Source organism: Pollicipes pollicipes, unplaced genomic scaffold (genome assembly GCF_011947565.3).
Source record: "Pollicipes pollicipes isolate AB1234 unplaced genomic scaffold, Ppol_2.1 Scaffold_7262;HRSCAF=8765_pilon_pilon_pilon, whole genome shotgun sequence".
Classification (NCBI taxonomy): Eukaryota; Metazoa; Arthropoda; class Thecostraca; order Pollicipedomorpha; family Pollicipedidae; genus Pollicipes; species Pollicipes pollicipes.
Window position 1 is genome coordinate 1967277 of NW_023597055.1, and position 19894 is coordinate 1987170.

At 56.1% G+C, this 19894-nt stretch overlaps 2 protein-coding genes and 3 long non-coding RNA genes across 5 annotated transcripts in view; 3 read left to right on the forward strand and 2 right to left on the reverse strand.

The window, feature by feature from the left end:
• Nucleotides 1-1342, forward strand: part of LOC119114046 (collagen alpha-5(IV) chain-like) — a 3579-nt gene extending 2237 nt beyond the window's left edge. The window contains exons 2-4 of the mRNA XM_037238275.1: nt 4-309; nt 375-1022; nt 1244-1342. Of these exons, the coding sequence (XP_037094170.1) occupies nt 4-309; nt 375-1022; nt 1244-1342 (1053 nt within the window). The remainder of the gene's footprint in view (nt 1-3; nt 310-374; nt 1023-1243) is intronic.
• Nucleotides 1343-3378: 2036 nt separating this feature from the next.
• On the forward strand, nt 3379-4578 carry LOC119113917 (uncharacterized). Its single transcript, XR_005095984.1, has 3 exons — nt 3379-3444; nt 3923-4022; nt 4472-4578. It is a non-coding gene; the product is annotated as an uncharacterized LOC119113917 (long non-coding RNA).
• Nucleotides 4579-7580: 3002 nt separating this feature from the next.
• Nucleotides 7581-16785, reverse strand: LOC119114047 (putative tRNA (guanine(26)-N(2))-dimethyltransferase). Its single transcript, XM_037238276.1, is given in 12 exon segments — nt 7581-8087; nt 8742-8812; nt 8814-9048; nt 10164-10258; nt 10743-10862; nt 11980-12133; nt 12727-12875; nt 13236-13351; nt 13810-13916; nt 15483-15670; nt 16353-16498; nt 16743-16785. Coding segments are annotated over 12 exon segments (1593 nt in total). The 3' UTR covers nt 7581-7918.
• A 30-nt stretch (nt 16786-16815) lies between these two features.
• Nucleotides 16816-17855, reverse strand: LOC119113918 (uncharacterized). The gene is made up of 3 exons (XR_005095985.1): nt 17766-17855; nt 17253-17423; nt 16816-16886 (listed from the first exon to the last, which is right to left on the reverse strand). It is a non-coding gene; the product is annotated as an uncharacterized LOC119113918 (long non-coding RNA).
• Nucleotides 17856-17922: 67 nt separating this feature from the next.
• LOC119113960 (uncharacterized) lies at nt 17923-19771 on the forward strand. The gene is made up of 4 exons (XR_005095986.1): nt 17923-18148; nt 18746-18847; nt 19138-19283; nt 19495-19771. It is a non-coding gene; the product is annotated as an uncharacterized LOC119113960 (long non-coding RNA).
• The last annotated feature ends 123 nt before the right edge of the window (nt 19772-19894 follow it).

The following is a 19894-nucleotide window of genomic DNA, read 5'->3' on the forward strand; positions in this document are numbered from 1 at the left end:
CCCGGTGGCAGTTCGCCAGCATATCCCACCGGCTTCCCAGGACCGCAGGGACGACCAGGCTCAAGGAGACCAGGAACACCAGGCAAACCGGGAATACCAGGCAAACCAGGAACAGGAGGCACACCTGGAGTGGGAGGCATTGGCACTCAAGGTAGGCCTGGCACAGGAGGCACACCGGGAGTTCCAGGCAAGCCAGGAACACAAGGAGGGCCCGGAACAGGAGGAAGGCCTGGAACGGGTGGTACAGGAGGAACTCAAGGCAGGCCTGGAACAGGTGGAAGACCAGGTGGCGGTGGACTTGGTCCGACAGTGGTTTCCCCAAGGTTCCCGAGGACCCGATGGCAGTTCGCCAGTCTATCCTACCGGCCCCCCAGGACCGCAGAGACGACCAGACTCAAGACGACCGGGAAAGCCAGGCAAACCAGGAATACCAGGCAAACCAGGAACAGGAGGCACACCTGGAGTGGGAGGCATTGGCACTCAAGGTAGGCCTGGCACAGGAGGCACACCGGGAGTTCCAGGCAAACCGGGAACACAAGGAGGCCCGGAACAGAGGAAGGCCTGGAACGGGGGGTACGGGAGGAACTCAAGGCAGGCCTGGAACGGGTGGAAGACCAGGTGGCGGTGGACTTGGTCCCGACAGTGGTTTCCCCGAGGGTTCCCGAGGACCCAGCGGCAGTTCGCCAGTCTATCCTACCGGTTCCCCAGGACCGCAGGGACGACCAGGCTCAAGAAGACCAGGAACACCAGGCAAGCCAGGAATACCAGGCAAACCAGGAACGGGAGGCGCGCCTGGAGTAGGAGGCGTTGGCACTCAAGGTAGGCCTGGAACAGGAGGCACACCGGGATCCCAGACAAGCCAGGAACACAAGGAGGGCCCGGAACAGGAGGAAGGCCTGGAACAGGAGGAACAGGAGGGACTCAAGGCAGGCCCGGAACAGGAGGAAGGCCAGGAACAGGGAGTACAGGAGGGACTCAAGGCAGGCCTGGAACAGGTGGAAGGCCTGGTGGCGGTGGACTTGGTCCCGACAGTGGTTTCCCCGAAGGTTCCCGAGGACCCGATGGCAGTTCGCCAGTCTATCCTACCGGCTCCCCAGGACCACAGAGACGACCAGACTCAAAAGACCAGGAAAGCCAGGCAAGCCAGGAATACCAGGCAAACCAGGAACGGGGGGCACGCCCGGAGTAGGAGGCGTTGGCACTCAGGGTAGGCCTGGGACAGGAGGCACACCGGGTGTCCCAGGCAAGCCAGGAACACAAGGAAGGCCCGGAACAGGAGGAAGGCCTGGAACAGGGGGTACAGGGGGAACTCAAGGCAGGCCTGGAACAGGTGGAAGACTAGGTGAAGGTGGACTTGGTCCCGACAGTGGTTTCCCCGAGGGAAGCCGCGGCCCTAGTGGAGGTTCTGGACGGCCAGGAACCGGTGATGGAGTTGGAGGTCCTGGACGGCCAGGAGCCGGTGGTGGAGTTGGAGGTTCTGGAAGACCAGGAGCCGGCGATGGATTTGGAGGTTCTGGAAGACCAGGAGCCGGTGGGAGTTGGAGGTTGGACGGCCAGGAGCCGGTGGTGGAGTTGGAGGTTCTGGAAGACCAGGAGCCGGCGATGGATTTGGAGGTTCTGGAAGACCAGGAGCCGGTGGTGGAGTTGGAGGTTTGGAAGACCTGGAGCCGGTGGTGGAGTTGGAGGTTCTGGAAGACCAGGAGCCGGCGATGGATTTGGAGGTTCTGGAAGACCAGGAGCCGGTGGTGGAGTTGGAGGTTCTGGAAGACCAGGAGCCGGTGGTGGAGTTGGAGGTTTTGGAAGACCAGGAGCCGGTGGTGGAGTTGGAGGTTCTGGAAGACCAGGAGCCGGCGGTTGGAGGTTCCGGAAGGCCAGGAGCCGGCGATGGAGTTGGAGGTTCTGGAAGACCAGGAGCCGGTGGTGGAGTTGGAGGTTCTGGAAGACCAGGAGCCGGCGATGGATTTGGAGGTTCTGGAAGACCAGGAGCCGGCGATGGATTTGGAGGTTCTGGAAGACCAGGAGCCGGTGGTGGAGTTGGAGGTTCTGGAAGACCAGGAGCCGGTGGTGGAGTTGGAGGTTTTGGAAGACCAGGAGCCGGTGGTGGAGTTGGAGGTTCTGGAAGACCAGGAGCCGGCGGTGTTGGAGGTTCCGGAAGGCCAGGAGCCGGCGATGGAGTTGGAGGTTCTGGAAGACCAGGAGCCGGTGATGGATTTGGAGGTTCTGGAAGACCAGGAGCCGGTGGTGGAGTTGGAGGTTCTGGAAGACCAGGAGCCGGTGGTGGAGTTGGAGGTTCTGGAAGACCAGGAGCCGGTGGTGGAGTTGGAGTGTTTTGGAAGACCAGGAGCCGGTGGTGGAGTTGGAGGTTCTGGAAGACCAGGAGCCGGCGGGGTTGGAGGTTCCGGAAGGCCAGGAGCCGGCGATGGAGTTGGAGGTTCTGGAAGACCAGGAGCCGGTGGTGGAGTTGGAGGTTCTGGACGGCCAGGAGCCGGCGATGGATTTGGAGGTTCTGGAAGACCAGGAGCCGGTGGTGGAGTTGGAGGTTCTGGAAGACCAGAGCCGGTGGTGGAGTTGGAGGTTCTGGAAGACCAGGAGCCGGTGATGGGGTTGGAGGCTCCGGAAGGCCAGGAGCCGGTGGTGGAGTTGGAGGTTCTGGAAGACCAGGACCCGATGGTGGAGTTGGAGGCTCTGGAAGGCCAGGAGCCGGCGATGGTGGCGCTGGACGCCCCGGCTCGGGACGGCCTGGCGCCGGCGGGGGTGCCCCTGGTGGTGCAGGTGTGGCCGGCGGAGCAGGACGGCCGGGCCAGGGTACCCGCACGGGGGCAGACTATCAAGGCCGACCTGTCGGCGGTGCTCGTAGACCCACCGGCGGCGAAGGCGACAGGTTCAATGTTTTGGGATCCGCGGGCAACCCCAGGGTTGGGTTCACGAGGCCGTCCTTCGCACGACCGGATGGCGGAACGGTCGCCGGCAGCGGCCAGGATGTGGCGAGGCCCGGCTCTGATAGAGGAGAGCCATCAAGACGGCCCAAACCTGGCGAAGAACAGGAGAGAGAGCCAGCCTACATCTGACAGAGGACAAGCAGGAGGAAGACCCACCCCTGCTCGGAGGGACAGGTCGGCGCGCCAGGAGCGGGAGGAAGACCCACCCCTGCCAGAGGTCAGGGCCGGCGCACAAGGAGCGGGAGGAAGACCCACCCCTGCCAGAGATCAGGCCGGCGCACAAGGAGTGGGAGGAAGACCCACCCCTGCCAGAGGTCAGGTCGGCACACCAGGGACGGGAGCCGTCCAGAGCGCGGACCGTCCGACCGGAGGTCTTATTGACAGGTCCAAGACACCAACGCAAACCCCCGGAAAGCTGCTGAAGTTCCTTCGCGCGCACTGTTCGGCCCAGGAGGCATAAAGCGGAAGGAGAACGAGATCGGTCCAGAGATCTGCGAGAGACCAGGTAAGATTGGTGCTGCCGGGTGACTGCGCTTTCCGCTCACCGTCGTTGTCTCGGCATTTTTGGGTGCATTTTGACAGATGCAACGAGTTTGCTGCAAGAAAATGGATGCCTTTTGTGTGACCCCCTCATGTGGTGCGGCGAACCCACACCTGCTTTTCTTTGAATGCGATTTTAATGCCGTTAACTTCCGTTTCGCCTCTTCTCTTTTTTGCACTTCTCTCCTGCTCCCGAGCACACATCCCGCTTGGAATTTCATTAGGCCAATCTGTCGGCGTTACACAAACCACGTCACAAACCACGTCACAAACCACGTCACAAACCACGCTGGGTGCAGCCGTCGGTAACACATCAGATGAACTAACTGAATGAGACTCGAACGCAGCTTCTCCGTGCTGAAGGAGCTAGGCAGATCGTATGAAGGGAGAGACGCCCGCGCCGAGCGGACGGCAGGCATCTGACCCTCGCCGGACGCCCGCAGGCATGTTCCGCCACCCGACCAACTGCAACAAGTTCTACGAGTGCTTCTGGGACCAGTGGTCCGAGCGGTACACACTGCACGTGTTCAACTGCGCGGTCAGGTGAGTGCAGCACCGCCCGCCTTCCGAATGGCACAAAACTGGTGCGGACTTCAACAGGGGCTTTTCACAGCATCTGTAGTGGGGGTCAGCACGCTATTTGGACGGTCATTGACGTGGCGCAGTGCGATGGGCAACACTTGAAACCTCATTGAGTCGTTATGCGGATGCAGTTAGTGAAAATGTCCATGGCTTGCGAAGGCACTTTACTCGGTGCCGTGAAAAAAATCGCGTGCTGTTTGGGATGCATGCGTGTTATGTTTCGCAAAGGTGCATCTCCCGCGGATCGACGGTCCGCGACATGGCGATGCCCAGCTCCAACAGTTTTGGAATCGTTACACTCTGTCACCACACGATTTAAGGTACCCCTTCCCTGTCTCCCCGACCGGCGATGACGTCACGATGGACGCCACACCTCGCCGCCGCCCGCTCACGTTCACCTCCCGCCGCAGGCTGGTGTACGACGAGTCCATCTCGGCCTGCAACTGGGGCTACAGCAACTCGGACTGCGCTGACCGGCCCGACGAGGAGCTGGAGCGGCTGCTGCGCGAGGCCGACCCGCACCCAGTTCCCCGACGGGCTGCTGGATGGCTACCCCGACGTGCGCGAGTACCTCGGCCTCTGAACCGACCGACCGGCCGGCCGGGGCGACCCGCCCGTCACCAGGCCAGCCCCGACGACGGCTCGCTGCGAGAGCCTGCTTCCCTGCGGGCACTGAGGCGTTGCGCGTTGTCCCACAGTATGTGGTGAGATGCGTGGGGCCTCAGCCCACTCGAGCGCGCGAGGCTGACGCAGCGAAGCGGCGCGAGCGGCGTCTGGCGGCGCGGCGGCGCCCTGGCTGTGATAAGGGCGGACTATGTCGCTGGGCAGCGCGCGAGGTAGCGGCTTCACCGAGCGGCGCTGCAAGCTGGCTAACGTATGGTATTCTGACCGACTGTGAGCTTATTTGACAGCTGACTCGTCGCCCCCCCTCCCCGCGCGCGAGACGCGGCCCGACAGCAGGGGTGGCAGCGTGGGTGGGAGGAGCCAGCGTTAGTCGCAGATGTCTGGCGGAGCGAGCGAATGCTGCAGCTGTTCTTGGAGACGTGTGGGTCGTATAGCTGAGGTGTGTTTGTTAGGCCAGCCTAATTTCGCTCGTTTCGGTGGCAACGCAACTGGAGAGTGGACGTTTTCGCTTTTGCAGAGCGAGTAAACCCTTGTGGGTTACCATTTCATCTGCTGTGGGCAGCTTAACGCTGTTTCTTTTCTACCACGCCGTGTATCTGTTCCGTGACTGTCATGGCGTCCTTTTAACGAAGTCCCGAGAACATGGCGGCAGTGAGAAGCATTTCGCCCGGAAACGGCCACCGAATGGATATTAGTAATAAGTTGTGGTAAAACGCAGTGCAGAATACATTGCATTCTGGACATTGCATAGACATACAGTTAGTTATGCATGAAGTAGGCATAATTTGGATGCCCTCCTGCGTGTCTTGTCTATGCATACAATCTTCTTGACTAGATCTTCGGGCAGAAATGGACTGGGTTCTTCTTCAATGCTGATGTAGGCATGGCTATGTTGTAAATAACCATCGGAAATCATAGTGTAGATCCATGGATCGTTTTGCAATAAACAAAGAGGTGGTTTCAAGTTAGTCATGAAATATGTGGGAGAACAGCTCACAGGTTGCCAGCACCGATCAGAAAAATACATCAGCTGCCAGTTGTAATAATTGTTGACAGTAGTAATAGCTTTATTCCTCAGAGAAAAACCGGGAGAATGGAGATACAGATACGTTGATATTTCGGCAACATCCGTTCATCGAAACGAATAGCAGAGGTGAACTCGCTTCTGCTATTCGTTTCGATAAAGGCACGCTGCGGAAAATCAACACATCTATATCTCCATTCTCCTGGTTTTTCTCAGAGGAATAAGGCTATTAATACTGTCTTATCTACGTGCACAGTGTTCCTCGCAAATGCACTTAACAACTCTCACGTAACTGCCAGTTGTCGCCAAGACACATGAGGCAACAGACGTAGCAGACAGACGTAGTCACCGCAGTCCAGGTCAAAGTACGTTGGATTAACATTGTCGGATGGGGCGCGCCTCACAAACCGCCGGAGTTCTCAGTAGTTTTCCGGAAATAGTCTCGCAATGCACGCGTGGCGCTGGGACTTGGAATTGCTGGGTTGTAGCCACTTTTGTGCTGTCAGCGCGAAAGGCGTGAAGGCTCCACTCAAATAGGCTAAGGATGATGGCATTTTTGGTGAGGTCATACCGGTCGCACCTCACGCTCAGACACCCGGTAACGTAAGTTCGTCGTAGAATATGCTCTCTGTGACGTTCTCGTGTCGGTTTGGTCTAGGTTATTAGGAACGTGATCTAGATCATTATGCATATTTTGGTCTAGATAATAAGCTTCATAGGGCTGTGATCCCATACAACACAATCAGCTTGGTCATGGTAAGCCAGGTCGAGTACACCAGCTAAAAACGCTAATAATTTGACGTTTCCTCGGTCCCATACGAAATAAGTAAGTAACGGAGTTAATATCGCCCGCCATTAAAGGGAGTGCTTTACAATTACGAGGGGTTTTATGTAGGCAACAAAGTTAATATCGCCCGCCATTCAAGGGAGTGCTCCACAGTTACGAGGGGTTTTATGTAAGTAACGAAGTTAATATTGCCCACCATTAAAGGGAGCGCTCCCCAGTTACGAGGGGTTTCAAGTAAGTAGCGAAGTTAATATTGTCCGCCATTAAAGGGAGCGCTCCACAGTTACGAGGGGTTTCAAGTAAGTAACGAAGTTAACATCGCCCGTCATTAAAGGGAGTGCTCTACAATTACGAGGGGTTTCGAACTGAACTAGCCATCACGAAACTCAATCGGTGCGGTTCACAGCCCAGCCTCACCTAAACCTCTCAGGTCCTGTGCTACCCGCCCGCGAACATGCACAGACTGTTTCGGGGAGACTATTTCAACGTCACCCAGACATCCATAACGTCATAATAGCGTCATTAAAATCCTGCCATTCCATTGGCCATGCGGCGATCAAGGCGAAGAAAACTATAATCGTCGAGGCGTTTATATTTGGTGTTCGTGCGCGCGATTTCCAAATATGACGGCCGTGAATTGGCTCTCAATCAATGTTGTGCAGGGTACGATGACAATCAACCAATAACGTATTAAGAATATTTACTGCACAGATAAATTATGTTGTCTGGAGTAGCCTGTATGTGGTGCTATTTCATCATATCTGCTGTTTACTTCAATATCTTAAAATGTGGAGGATCCCCTTCCAGGCACAAGGAGCTCCACCATTGGCATTTGACGCTTGTTGATGCCATAACCGGCCGATATTCGGCTTCACCTTCACTTGACCTTTACCATGTGACCCGACACCTTCACTTCACCTTCACCTGACCTTTACCATGTGACCCGACTCGCCGCCAACAACTGACCTAGTGACGTATGTCATGAATTACATAACCCCGTTACGAAAACACCAATCTTCGCTTCACACCGCCGGGTTTTAAGCCGCTGTTCGTTGTTCACGACAGCGCTGGACATATCGCACAATATCGTACACGTCTCTTGTTTATTGACGTCACAGCACGGCGATATCAAAACACTGTCACCGGCCAAATGCGCACAAAGAGATGACTATGGACGGGCTATCCGAATCATGATACACCGATTCGTAAGTGATTATCTTTTCTTGGAGTCGTACTTCTTCCGTCCATAACACAAGTCGGTCTTGGAGCTTCCCAAATTGACGATTTTGGGGCAGCCGTCCATCTGGAAAAGATAACGTTCGCAGCCTGCAGGTCTCCCGCAAACTCCCGCCAAAACTGTGGCAAACTCCCGCCAAAACCAGTCCACGTTCACAAACACGGGTGGCTTCAAGCGTGTTGTATTCAGGTCTCAGCAGCCGGCGCCGGCGGATCGCCGCTGTCCGCCGCCTCCTCCACCTTCTCCCTCTTGTGTGGCTCCACCGGCGGCGAGGCCGAGTCGTCCCGCTCGCGCGCGCGCCGCTTCTTGCCCTGGTTTCTGCTCTGCTTGGCCTGCATCGCCTCATGCGAGATGCTGAAATGTCCGGGCCGGCGGCTCAACACCCGCCTGATCCGGTCGGCCGGCACGACTGACGTCCAGACCCGGGACATGAACGTCCCAGGACCGCCTCACTAGCCGGCACTTACCGACGGAGGCAAAGCTAGATGGCGGTGGAGCGCGCTTATTTACAGATGGATGTTATGAGGGGAGGAAAGGACCATAGTAACGTAACATTTCGGGATGCGGATGCATCTAAATTATTTGTTTTCTCCAACAAAGTTACCACCCAGGACATGTTGCCGTCGATCGGTCAACTTCATCCCTTAAATCCATTACCGATTAAGGTCGAGCCGTCTTGTGCATTACAACGAACACCTCACAGCTTGTGCTTCGCTGCTGGCGAGCATATGGCCCTGCGCAAAGCATCATCACCTACAGAATCTATGAAAAAGCACACACTCGGCAACGGCGTAAAATTAAACCAATACCAAAACAGCGTTTGACACCATAGTAACCATTACTGTTACCACAGTAACCCACCGTTACAGCGAGCCGCGACCTAGCGTATTCCCGGCCCGACCCGCCATACAGGAGTCAAAAAGGATTTTTGTGACTTAGTTTCTACTTTATAACATCGGCGCATCTGCTCGGCCGTCCACCCGCCTTCGCTACCCGCCGCTCACACACCTGGTCTTGGCGCGCGCTTTCGGCCCCCAGTGGGACTGCGGGTTCTGTTGGAAGCGGCGCAGCTGCAGGCGGCCGCGACTCCGGATTGGCCAGCGGGTGGCGCGCGAAGCTGACGTCATCCGGCGCCGGCACGGCGAGCAGCGCGGCGGCCGGCGAGCCGGCGGCGAGGCTGGCGCGCCGCGCCGGGTTCAGCGCCTCCCACGCGCGCACCACCGACCACACGAACTCGGCCGGCGCGTCCGTCTTCACGGCCGACGCGTTACAGTGCGAGCCCGACACGCGGTGCCCGGCGTTCAGGAAGGCGGACCTGCGCCGGCGGCGAGCGCGGGTCAGACCGCGGCCGAAGCGCCGCTCACACCCCCCGCGGACGGCGCCCCGGCATCTCCGGCGGCCTAAGCCCGCGGGCCAGAGGCGCGTGGGCTTAGGACTTCAGGAGAGACTATCCAGGGATTAGAGACTAGAGGCGCCAGCAGAAATTCCTCACGGACCGGGGACTATCAGGGCGGCAGTAGATATTGTACCGGGACTAGGGACTATCGAGGCGCCAGCAGATTATCCAGGGACCAGGGACTTTCAGGGCGCTAGCAGAAATTATCCAGGGACCAAGGACTATCAGGGCACGAGCAGAATATCTGGGGTTGGGGACTATCAGGGCGTCAGCAGATATTGTACAGGGACTAGGGACTATCGAGGCGTCGGAAGACACTCTCCAACAAGCAGGGGCTTTCAGACCCCACCGGTCTACCAGTTACTAGCGGCTTAACTTTGACCCGCTAATTCAGAGTATCGGCCATACAACAGATAATAATGTAAGCTATCATACTACACCATATCACCCTGCAGGTAGAACGCTATCACGAGCATTCCAACATTGAATATGACATATACTGGTAATATGTATCGAGATATGGGTACAACGAGCAGGGGTCAGGGTACACAAATGAATGCCTCCACTTTATCAGTTGCACTGTCGACAAATAATGGCATGTATTGCAGTACTCAGGTCTCATTCATACCTTTATTCCCTTCTCTAAAAGCACACGCTGGTGCCCGCTGTTCAGCCAATTCCGCCGCAGGGGAATGTCTCCGATCGGCCCCACAGGGCTGGCGGAGGGGAGGGCGGCAGGCTGTGTTGGCGGAGGGGAGGGTGGTCAGCTGGGAGAGGGGAGGGTGGCTGGCGGAGAGGAGGGGAGGGCAGCAGGCTGTGCTGAGGGAGAGGAGGGCGGCAGGCTGTGCTGGGGGAGGGAAGGGTGACCGGCTGGCGGAGGGGAGGGTGGCCAGCTGGCGGAGGGAGGGTGGCCGGCTGGCAGGGGGGAAGGCGGCAGGCTGGCGGAGGGGAGGGCGGCCGACTGCGCTAGGGGAGAAGAGGGAGGCCGGCTGGCGGAGAGAAGGGCGGCCGGCTGGCGGCTGGAGGGAGCTCACCTGAGGTCGAGCATCGGCGGCACCGAGAGCCGACACGTGCTTGCCAGCCGGCCGGCGTCGTAGTACAGCGGCACGTCTGGCAGCTCCTCACTGATCTGGCAGCACAGCAGACACGCACGTCACGCGGACAGCAGCACAGATACGGCTCCAAACGGCCCGACAACCGGCAACGGCCCGGGCACGCCCGTCAATGAACACATCAGATCGCCAATGCGTGGCCGCCTACTTAGGAGGCAAGGCCTTAATGTATGTGGTGTTCGTCTGTCTACACTGTTACTATTCTTCACATGATTGGCGGTTTCTCGCTCTGCCCGTCCTCTGGAGCACAGCATGCTCTCTGGAGCCATACTCTCCTTCTAGAGCTCCGCCGGGCTACCCATGAGTCCTCCCGCTCTCCAAAGTTCTTTCTATCTCCGGACCCCCACCCGGTCTCCGGAGTCACTCCCTCCCTCTGGACCCCTGCACATCTCCAGAGTCCCCCTTCCCTCCCTCCGCCCCCACCCTTTATCCTTTCTCCCGCCCTCCGGCCGCCTTCCCTTCCTCCAGGATGCCTCCCCCCTTCCCTCCCTATCTACGCACCACAGACAGCACGCCGACCATGCGCTTGTAGGTGGCGAGCTCGTCCTCCTGTAGCGAGTCCCGTAACGTGGCGACGAAGCCGGCGTCGTGGATCGGCGCCGACCACAGCGGGCCACACAGCTGCCGACGCATGGCACCCGTCAGACCGTCACACGTCACACGACAGACCGTCACACGACAGACCGTCACATGTCACACGACAAACCGCCCCGTGTCACACGACAGACCGTCACATGGCACGCTGGCATACCGTCACATGTCACACGACAGGCTGTTCCATGTCACACGACAGACCGTCACACGTCAGATGACAGACCGTCACATGTCACACGACAGACCGTCACATGACACGCCGACAAACGTCACATGACAGACTGTCAGTCACACGAACAGCCGTCACACACCACAGGACATACCGTCACACCATCACACGTCATATAACAGGCCGTCACATGTCACACGACAGACCGTCACACGTCAGACCGCGCCACCTGCCGCGCCGCAGACAGCGCGGCAGAGCGTGGCCGCCAGCGGACGGTAGCTGTCGGAGCCGTCGCTAAGAGAGATTCTCCGGTCCTACTGAAGCAGGACGGCCCGCTGGGAGCTGGCGGTGCTAATGGCTGGCGCCGTCACGGGGTGCGCGCGCCCGCTAAAACGGTGAGGTGTCAAAACGGTGCCGCGCTGAAATCCGGTGACCTTTGGCACCGGCATTCAAGGCTGTGATTAATAACTGCAAAAACAGTGCCGCGGCGGACCGGAAGAGGACATGCAGCAGCGGCGTATTCGCCACAGGGTGAGCGGCCACGTGCTTCCGTTACTCCGCAAGGAAGGAGACAACGCTGTACATACAGAAGCATTAGATGTCCGAGAGCGAACGGCAAAAAAGCGGCAGTCACTCCGCAGATCTCAGACGCGCTTATGACCGGCGGCCGAGCATCGCCCCGCGCGAGCGTCGAGCGCGCGCGTCTCACGGCCTCACAGAGGGACGACGTGTCCAGCACGCGCACAGACGCGGTGCCCGCACTGGGCTCGGGCTTCGACGGGGACAGTACGTGGCTACCCGAACAGCCTATCCCGATCTGACCCACCACTCGGCAATAAGCCCGGCCAGTGACCATTCCCCGGCGCGCCTCCATCGCCTCCCTCAACGTCGTCATCGGGCTTTACGACGCACTCAGCTGCTGGGGCTGCATGGCGTCGCCTGCCTCTCACGCCGGCAGGAGGGCGGCGCCCTTACGTGGGTGGCGAAGCCGCAGTGGGGACACTTGTCGCCGTTGGGCAGCGGCACAGCCAGCGAAAACTTGGGGTTGGTGCCGTTCCACGTCACGCGACACTTGGGCTGTAGCCTCCACGAGTCGCAGCCGGAGCAGACCAGCGCGTACGCCATCTTGCTGCGGGCACGCCAGAGCGGCTGTCATGACGACGAGTCACAGTCGGGGCAGGACGAGCGTGTGACATCCAGCTAAGGGCATCACGGGGACGGGGAGGGGCGTCCAAACATCCAACAGCCTTTCCGACACCGATTTCAAGTGAACAGAAAGCGGATCTTGAACGCTATCCGGCCAAGTTTTCGGTGAGGATACAATGTGTTATAAACACACGATGATGTACCATGACACGTGCAAAAGGGCGCGTCCTGATCGAATGCTGCTTCCCATTACAATGCAGTAGTCTAAAACTCATAACTCTACTCATAACTAACTCTGCTCATAACTCTGAGTATTTCCATATCGAAGCTACGCAGCCTTACAAATGGCCAGCATGCGCAGTTTTCACGTCGACAATTAGCCGATTCTTCCACCACGGATCAGGACATAGCACAAGTATGACGAAGGCTAGACCTCTGTCACCGCCGCCTGACACGGTCGACAGTTGGGGCTACCTGGCAGAACTTGATCCACCTAATGGGAGATCTTGGCCCATTTGGCAGAACTTCGTCCACCCGGCATACAGTTTGACCCGCCCGGCACAAAGTTTGACCCACCTGGCCGACAGTTTGACCTTGGCGGCGGAGGAGCGGAGGCGCACGAACAGCCGGATATAGAAGTCGACACTGATCGAGAGCAGCGGCTCGATGTAGCGACCGTAACGATTGGCGTGCGTCTCCACGCACTGAAGCGCTATCCGCAGCGCCTGGCGAGGTGGAGAACGCGGCTCACCACGGGGCGGGGTTGACTCGTGAGCTAGGCATCGCGGGTTCGTGACCCACTGCCCGCTACTTTCGTCCCCCATTGCAGTCCGTGTGAACGATGATGTCCACACACGTAGCTGACGTGGATCGCAAAAACAGCGGTGCTATCACGATCCAGAATAAACACGATAGCAAGCAAAAACTATCGATCAATGTAGACAGGCATTTTGCTGGCTACCGCTACCCTCGGTCCGCGCTTCCACCACCGTAACCCGAGCCATCATCGATACCAAACACTGCTATGCGCCGGCGACTGCGACAGGCAGACATTCCCCGGGTCGCCACAAGATGTCAGCACTGACCATTTCGTGGCACATTTTGCTGCGGACGGAGACGGCGCCGTACTTGGCGTGGCACGTCTCTGGAGCGTTGCCGCACAGGATAGCCATGTCCGTGCAGGTCACCTGGAGCACGCCGCCTGCCCGACGCCGTGACGCGTCACACACGGCGCTCGGTTGGACGCCAGCTCGGCTGTGTCGCCAGCCCCGGTGGCCCACGCGGCGCGAGTGAAGCAGAACTACAGAAAACGTGGCCATCGAACAGGCAGTAACACTCAGTTTGGCACAAAGATCGCTGGCTTCAATGGCGTTGGGATTGGGAGCACGGGAAAATATTTTGCTGAGAATCTCAGCGGCATGTTTTCCCGTGCTTGCTGATGCTCGTCAGCATCAGTAGACTAACATCTGATGCTATTACACTACATGTCAATGGTTTCAGGTTATCTTGACCAACCAGCATTGCAACAGCAGTGCAGCCGAACAACCAGCCAGCACCGCCGGCAGGTGTGAATGACATCGCTTTACGCCGCCACTGATGTCAGCTGCAACACGCACCGCAGGTGACGTCACGACAGACGGCGCTGACGTCACTGCCTACCATCGCTGACGGCCTGCACGGCCGAGTCCAGAAACACGGCCGGGGAGCCGTACGGGTCCAGGTCGACCACGTCGAACCGCTCCCGCCGGGCGCCGTACATCAGCAGACTGCGGCAGGCCCGGAGGTGGGAGTGAGTGGCCGTACATCACCAGACTGCAGTAGGCCCGGGGGTGGGAGTGAGCGGCCGTACATCAGCAGACTGCGGCAGGCGCGGGGATGGGAGTGAGCGGCCGTACATCAGCAGACTGTGGCAGGCGCGGGGGGAGTGAGCGGCCGTACATCAGCAGACTGCGGCAGGCCTGGGGGGGGGGGGGGGAGTGAGCGGCCGTACATCAGCAGACTGTGGCAGGCGCGGGGGGAGGGAGTGAGCGGCCGTACATCAGCAGACTGCGGCAGGCGCGGGGGGAGGGAGTGAGCGGCCGTATATCAGCAGACTGCGGCAGACCCGGGGGGGGGGGGGGGAGTGAGCGGCCGTACATCAGCAGACTGTGGCAGGCGCGGGGCTGGGAAACAATGGCAAGATTATGAGCGGGCTGAAATTCCGCTCGTTAGCACACAACCAAATATGGGCTTTAAGTTATATCTGAACGAATCCCTTTTGAACTTGCCTGGAAAGGAATTACCTAGGTTGCCTTTTATGTTTCATCACATAATTTTCACCAATATTTGCCGCACGTTTGGGTCACGCAGCCATGCTGTTCTCAAACGTGGCACGCGTAACAACTCAACGTATATAAATAACTAAAATTGATATTCTTAGTATGTCTTGACGGTGTTGCAGTGGCACTACCCTGTGCTACAGTAAGACGTAGCTAAACCTGAAGTTTTACTGGAGTATAGTTTTGAAATATGTCCCAAAGGTGGGACGCGCCCATTAAAGATGGGGTCGGAGCAGCAGGGTGGACGATGTTTCTATAATACACTGGTCGCTTGGGGCGTACCTTGACAATCCAGGTACTGCGAGGTGTCCCGCAACAGTTCTGGCCACGTGAGGCGTACCGCGACAGTTTCGGTAACGTGATGGGTCTCGGCAGGTCCGGTACCGTCGCGTATCTCAGGCAGGTCCGGTACCGTGGTGTGTCGCGGCAGGTCCGGTACCGTAGCGTATCTCGGCAGGTCCGGTACTGTGGTGTGTGCGCGGCAGGTCCAGTACCGTAGTGTATCTCGGTAGGTCCGGTACCGTGGTGTATCCCGACAGGTCCAGTACCGTAGTGTATCTCGGTAGGTCCGGTACCGTGGTGTATCCCGACAGGTCCGGTACCGTGCTGCTTGCCGTGACAGTACCGGTACTGTGACATCCACAGTATCGTGAAGCGTACTGTGGAGTTAGGATGCCATGACGTGCAACGTCACAGTTTCAATACTGTAAGACGCACCGTTATAGCGCCGGTACTGTGGTGTGACGTGGCAGTGCTGGTACTGTGTGGTGTGACGTGGCAGTGCTGGCACTGTGAGGTGTGACGTGGCAGTGCTGGCACTGTGTGACGTGGCAATGCTGGCATCAGATGTGCCGAGACAGTTTCCGTGCCACGAAGCATAACGCGCCAGTTGCGCGACTACACAGTGTACACAGTGCACAGTATCGGTGCCACGCGGCCTACAGCGAGCGCCGCTGCACCGTGACTCAGAGCGGTGACCAGCACCGGCCTCAGGCCCGGGAACAGCTCACTCGCCTGGCGTCGCCCTGGTGCGGCTCCACCAGGCCCTCCACGCCGTTGTGCTCCACGTTGCGCCGCATGGCCTCGACGGCGGCCGGCGACAGGTCGTTGGCCACCACCTGGCGGAGGCCGCCCACCTCGCGCGCGAACCGACACGAGCGCAGGCCGGACGCGGCTAGAGCCTCCAGCACGCGCAGGCCCGTCTGCAACGGGGATCAGCGGCCTCTGAGACGACGCGGCCCGGCCAGGCCCAGCCCGGCAGACGGGGGCGGTGGCGGTGACGCACCCAGCACGCGTCACATCGGGCCAGCTGGGTCAGTGGTGAGGTATTCCGCCGCCTGGGCGGCAGGCATGTCGACATTTCGTGCACGCTATCACACCCCAGGATCGGCGTTCCCTGTCAGTTGCTCCTCCCCATGGCCAAGCTCTGCCAATCAGCATCGAACCTGGGCGAACTCAGCATCTAGGCGTCTCAGGCTTGGCTAATTCGCTGGATGAGTCAGATGTCAGAGTTTGGGGTCAAGGGCCAATAGACTGGCACGCAAACAAACATCGTGGGATTGGGGGGTGGGGGTGCCAGAGAGGCAGAATCCTGGCATCACAAATCTTTTGTGTACCTCTTGCAGATCCTACTGGTTGAACTTTGGGATGATGAGCCGAGCAACACGGTGCACTGTCCATGGGGCCCCTGCCTAAGAGTGGAGCTGTCAGCACTGCAGGGGCATCCCAGGTACATAAACCCACATGTACAGCAAAAAAGGTCTAAAGGCTCTGACCCTGAAGGTTGGGTGTGAAGGTCTGAAGGGTATGTTCAGCCTACCTCGCACTTGACCCAGGAGTTAGCTGGGGCTCCTCATCTCTCTTCATGCTGTCATCAGAAGGCACTGGCTGCTGCTCCACAACCCCCTGGTCTGGCTGCTTCTCCTGCTTGTTCCAGTTCCAGTCCCTCACAACAGTCAGTGGCTTTTGCTTCAAATCAAGCTTTGCCTGTTTGCTGCGCAGCTTCTTCTCCTCCTTTTCACGGAGCTGCTCTTGGTGCCGCGTTGCCCAGGATCCGCAGCACAGACACACTGCAAAAGCCAATTGAAGTGCTTTATGCTGGGAATGGGCCACATCACAGTATTGAGCAGAAGGTAGGTAAGGTGCAAATCTTGTGCAAGTGCACATAACATGGAAATCAGACACAGTTGGTTATGCTCAAAACATCTCTAAGAGGGACTATGTACCTGTATAACAGATCTTTAGCATTGTAACGGAAACAGCAAGCCGGCTTACCTGAGGTCTCTGTTGAACTCCTGCACAGGGTTGTAGAAAACATCTTTTGAGCTTGGAAACAGTACTTTCTGCTTGACCTTCCTTTACAATGGTATAAGCATTTCTGTCCATGACTACTTCCGAGCGAGTCACAATGTTAGAAGCCTGGAATTGGGTACCAGTATTGTCACAATTTCTACTGTTGCTAAGGACTACTCTAATAATGCTTACAGATTCATCTCTTGCAGGCCAGATAAGTGAGCAAAAGTTGTGATGGGCATATCATGCTGAGAGTCATCTGAATCCAGCTCTACCATGACAACATGTTCTTTATAAAACACAACATTGGTTTCTATATAAGAGCACTTTTGAAGCCTACTCTAATATTGCCTTTCACAACCCTATTGGCAATGCCTGTCATGGACTGAGAATTACTTTGTGCAGACTATACTGCTTTGGTTTCAAAAACATCCTCAAGTTCACAACAAGCAGAAAAAAGCATGAAGATGACATCATGTGTCAAGGACTTACCTTTAGCTTGTCCTCAGTTTTCACATCACCATCACAAGTATCTTCTTGAGTGCTGGCCATTTTTAATGGTGATGACAGTGACAAATAATTTAGGTTTGTCAGTAGGAGCTTCCTGTGGTACTGGAGATTCTTGAACAAAATGCTTTTCATTTACTCATGATACCTGCAAAACTTCAGCCGATTTCAGGTTATGACTAGCTAGTCATGCCTTTGTATCAGCAAATTTAACTTGTTAATTGTTCTAAACAACTGTTCTTGGGTAATAGCATAGAAAAAACCTGTGGTACTTCTCATATCAGCAATACCTCGCAATTCACGGCATCACACCTAGTAATGGCTGTCCAGCACTTCCCACATAAAGGAACACCAATGCAAAAACGAAGCCGGAAAACTATCTCAAAAAAGCACTTGCAGAATACCCATACGCCACCAGTGGTAAGGTGCACGGCCTTATAAGTAAAAGAGAACTTATAAACAACAGATGAACCGTGCACATGTCGCGCCATCACCTACCTCTGTGCCCGCCCCAAGCATAGCATTCATCACGCACGCCTCCTTGGATGCGTACATTCGGCACGTGTCTGCCTGTTCATAAACAATACAAATGTCGGGAAGGCGCCATACATGTCTCAAGTGTCAAACAACCCCTCATTTGCGTGCCATGCTTGCGCGCGTGTGGTCTCCCGTCCGTCTGTTCTAGGGCATTGGGTCCGTCGCGTCCCATTCGGTTTCTGAGAAATACTCTGCAAGGTTCAGGGTCGTTGATCCCTTTACACGTTCATCGAACAAACGTACTGCGTACTAGACTTGTCTTGACTGAAGCTTGCTCAGAATGAGCGCCTCTCTAGTGCGTAAAGGGCTGGATCTTTTCAGTGAAGATTTGACGAATCAATCAGGTTGGGTGCCCTAAATCCTCTTTCATGACTGGTTGAGTATTTTCATTACCTCTCATTACGTGCTGCAGTGTAACTGATATGTCCTCAAAAGGATTGCAAGGAAAAGTAGTTTTACCAATGATGAAGTTATGGGTGTGGCATGTAGTCAATTTGTTTGGTGTGTTTCCATAAGTTGCCATTGAAGGTGTTATTTCCATGCAGGAACATGAGTATAGCTTATATAAAATTTGGGAACAGCTTGAGAATTTGTCTTCTATGGTGTATCTGATGTGGCTACCAGTTCCTGGCATCTATGCTATATATTCACTAGATGCAAAATTAGTTTTGATGTGGGGGCATTTTTCCTGCCAAGGGTTCTCCATCATTGTAAGATATCATAAACCACTGCTCAAAAGAGCATTGTACAAGAGTTCCCCTCTCTGGTTCATGTATTGTTCCAATCACAGGACATATTATCTACCTCTGACCTGGATGCAAATAGATTTCCACAGAGCATGTGGACTAATTGAGTGTGAACCAGTGCATAATATATCAGATGATAGTTTCATTTTGATGTGTGAAGGTTTGCTTTAATAGGTTTCCCTCTTTTCTTGGCAGCAAAAACAAAGAAGGGCTCAAGTACAGCATCTGGTTCAACAACTAACAAAACTGGACTGAAGAAGCTGAAGCAGGCAGAACAGAAACATAAACTGGGATCTGGTTAGTATACTCATCTCTTTTAGGTATTCCCATATTTGTCATATTGACTTCATATAGGTCACTGTTGCAGAAGTTTACAGTTTACCTGGTTAGTGCGTGGCTCATTTCATGAACATTCGGCTGTGCTGAAGGCATCACTTGAAGCTGTGGTGGTGATGGGCTTGTAGCAGGATATTTTGAGGGCATTGATGAAGTATCTTTAGAATGCCCCTGTTGCAAATGCTTGCTGATTACCTTCCTCACCCTATGTTTCATGTCACTGGGGTACCTAACCAACAATTTTCCACCAGCTCCTGAGCTGACCATCAAGGGCAAGAAGGTCAAATCTTCACTGAAAAAGTACAACCAGCACAAATCAAAGGATAACACAGAAGAAACAATTAAGTACCTTCAACTTCTCAGTAGTAAGAAGACAAATCCAAAGGTTGCAGAGCAGGTAATGTTAGGCCAATATGATTTAAATTTACTTGTAAGTCAATACTGCATAATGCATGCCATATGAACTAATCCAATTTGTCTATGCTTTTGTGCAGATATCCTGCCTTTGCTTATGTTTGCACTTATCTGTTATGCGACTGCTTAAGCATATGCCTGTTCATTCTATCAACATATGCATTTCCTAACATCAAATGTGATCCATCCCCCAGGTGGTTGAGTATCAGCAACGGCGCTCTGCTAGGCCTGTCCCCTGCTCAGCAGAAGGCAAAGCAGCCCAAGTCTTGTTTCTCAGAAGAGGACTTTGCCCGATTCGAGCGGGAATACTTTGTTGGTCCGCGTAAGAGGCCGGCCGCGTGACGTGCCTGGTTCTGACTTCGACTGAGTGAACGGGCGAGCGCCTGACCGCTTCAGCGTCGCAAGCATAGCGCGCCGGTCCTACACTCCAAGCGCTCGGCGGGGTCAGTCCTCAGAGCGGAACCAATACACCTGTCCCGTCTTTTATACGCTGGGGAGCGAACGCCGCTGGATTCGCATGATCTACCAAAGGACGCACGGTGCCACCGGTTAGCTCATCGCGCTTTATCAAGCGATCACCCAGCGCACAGCTAG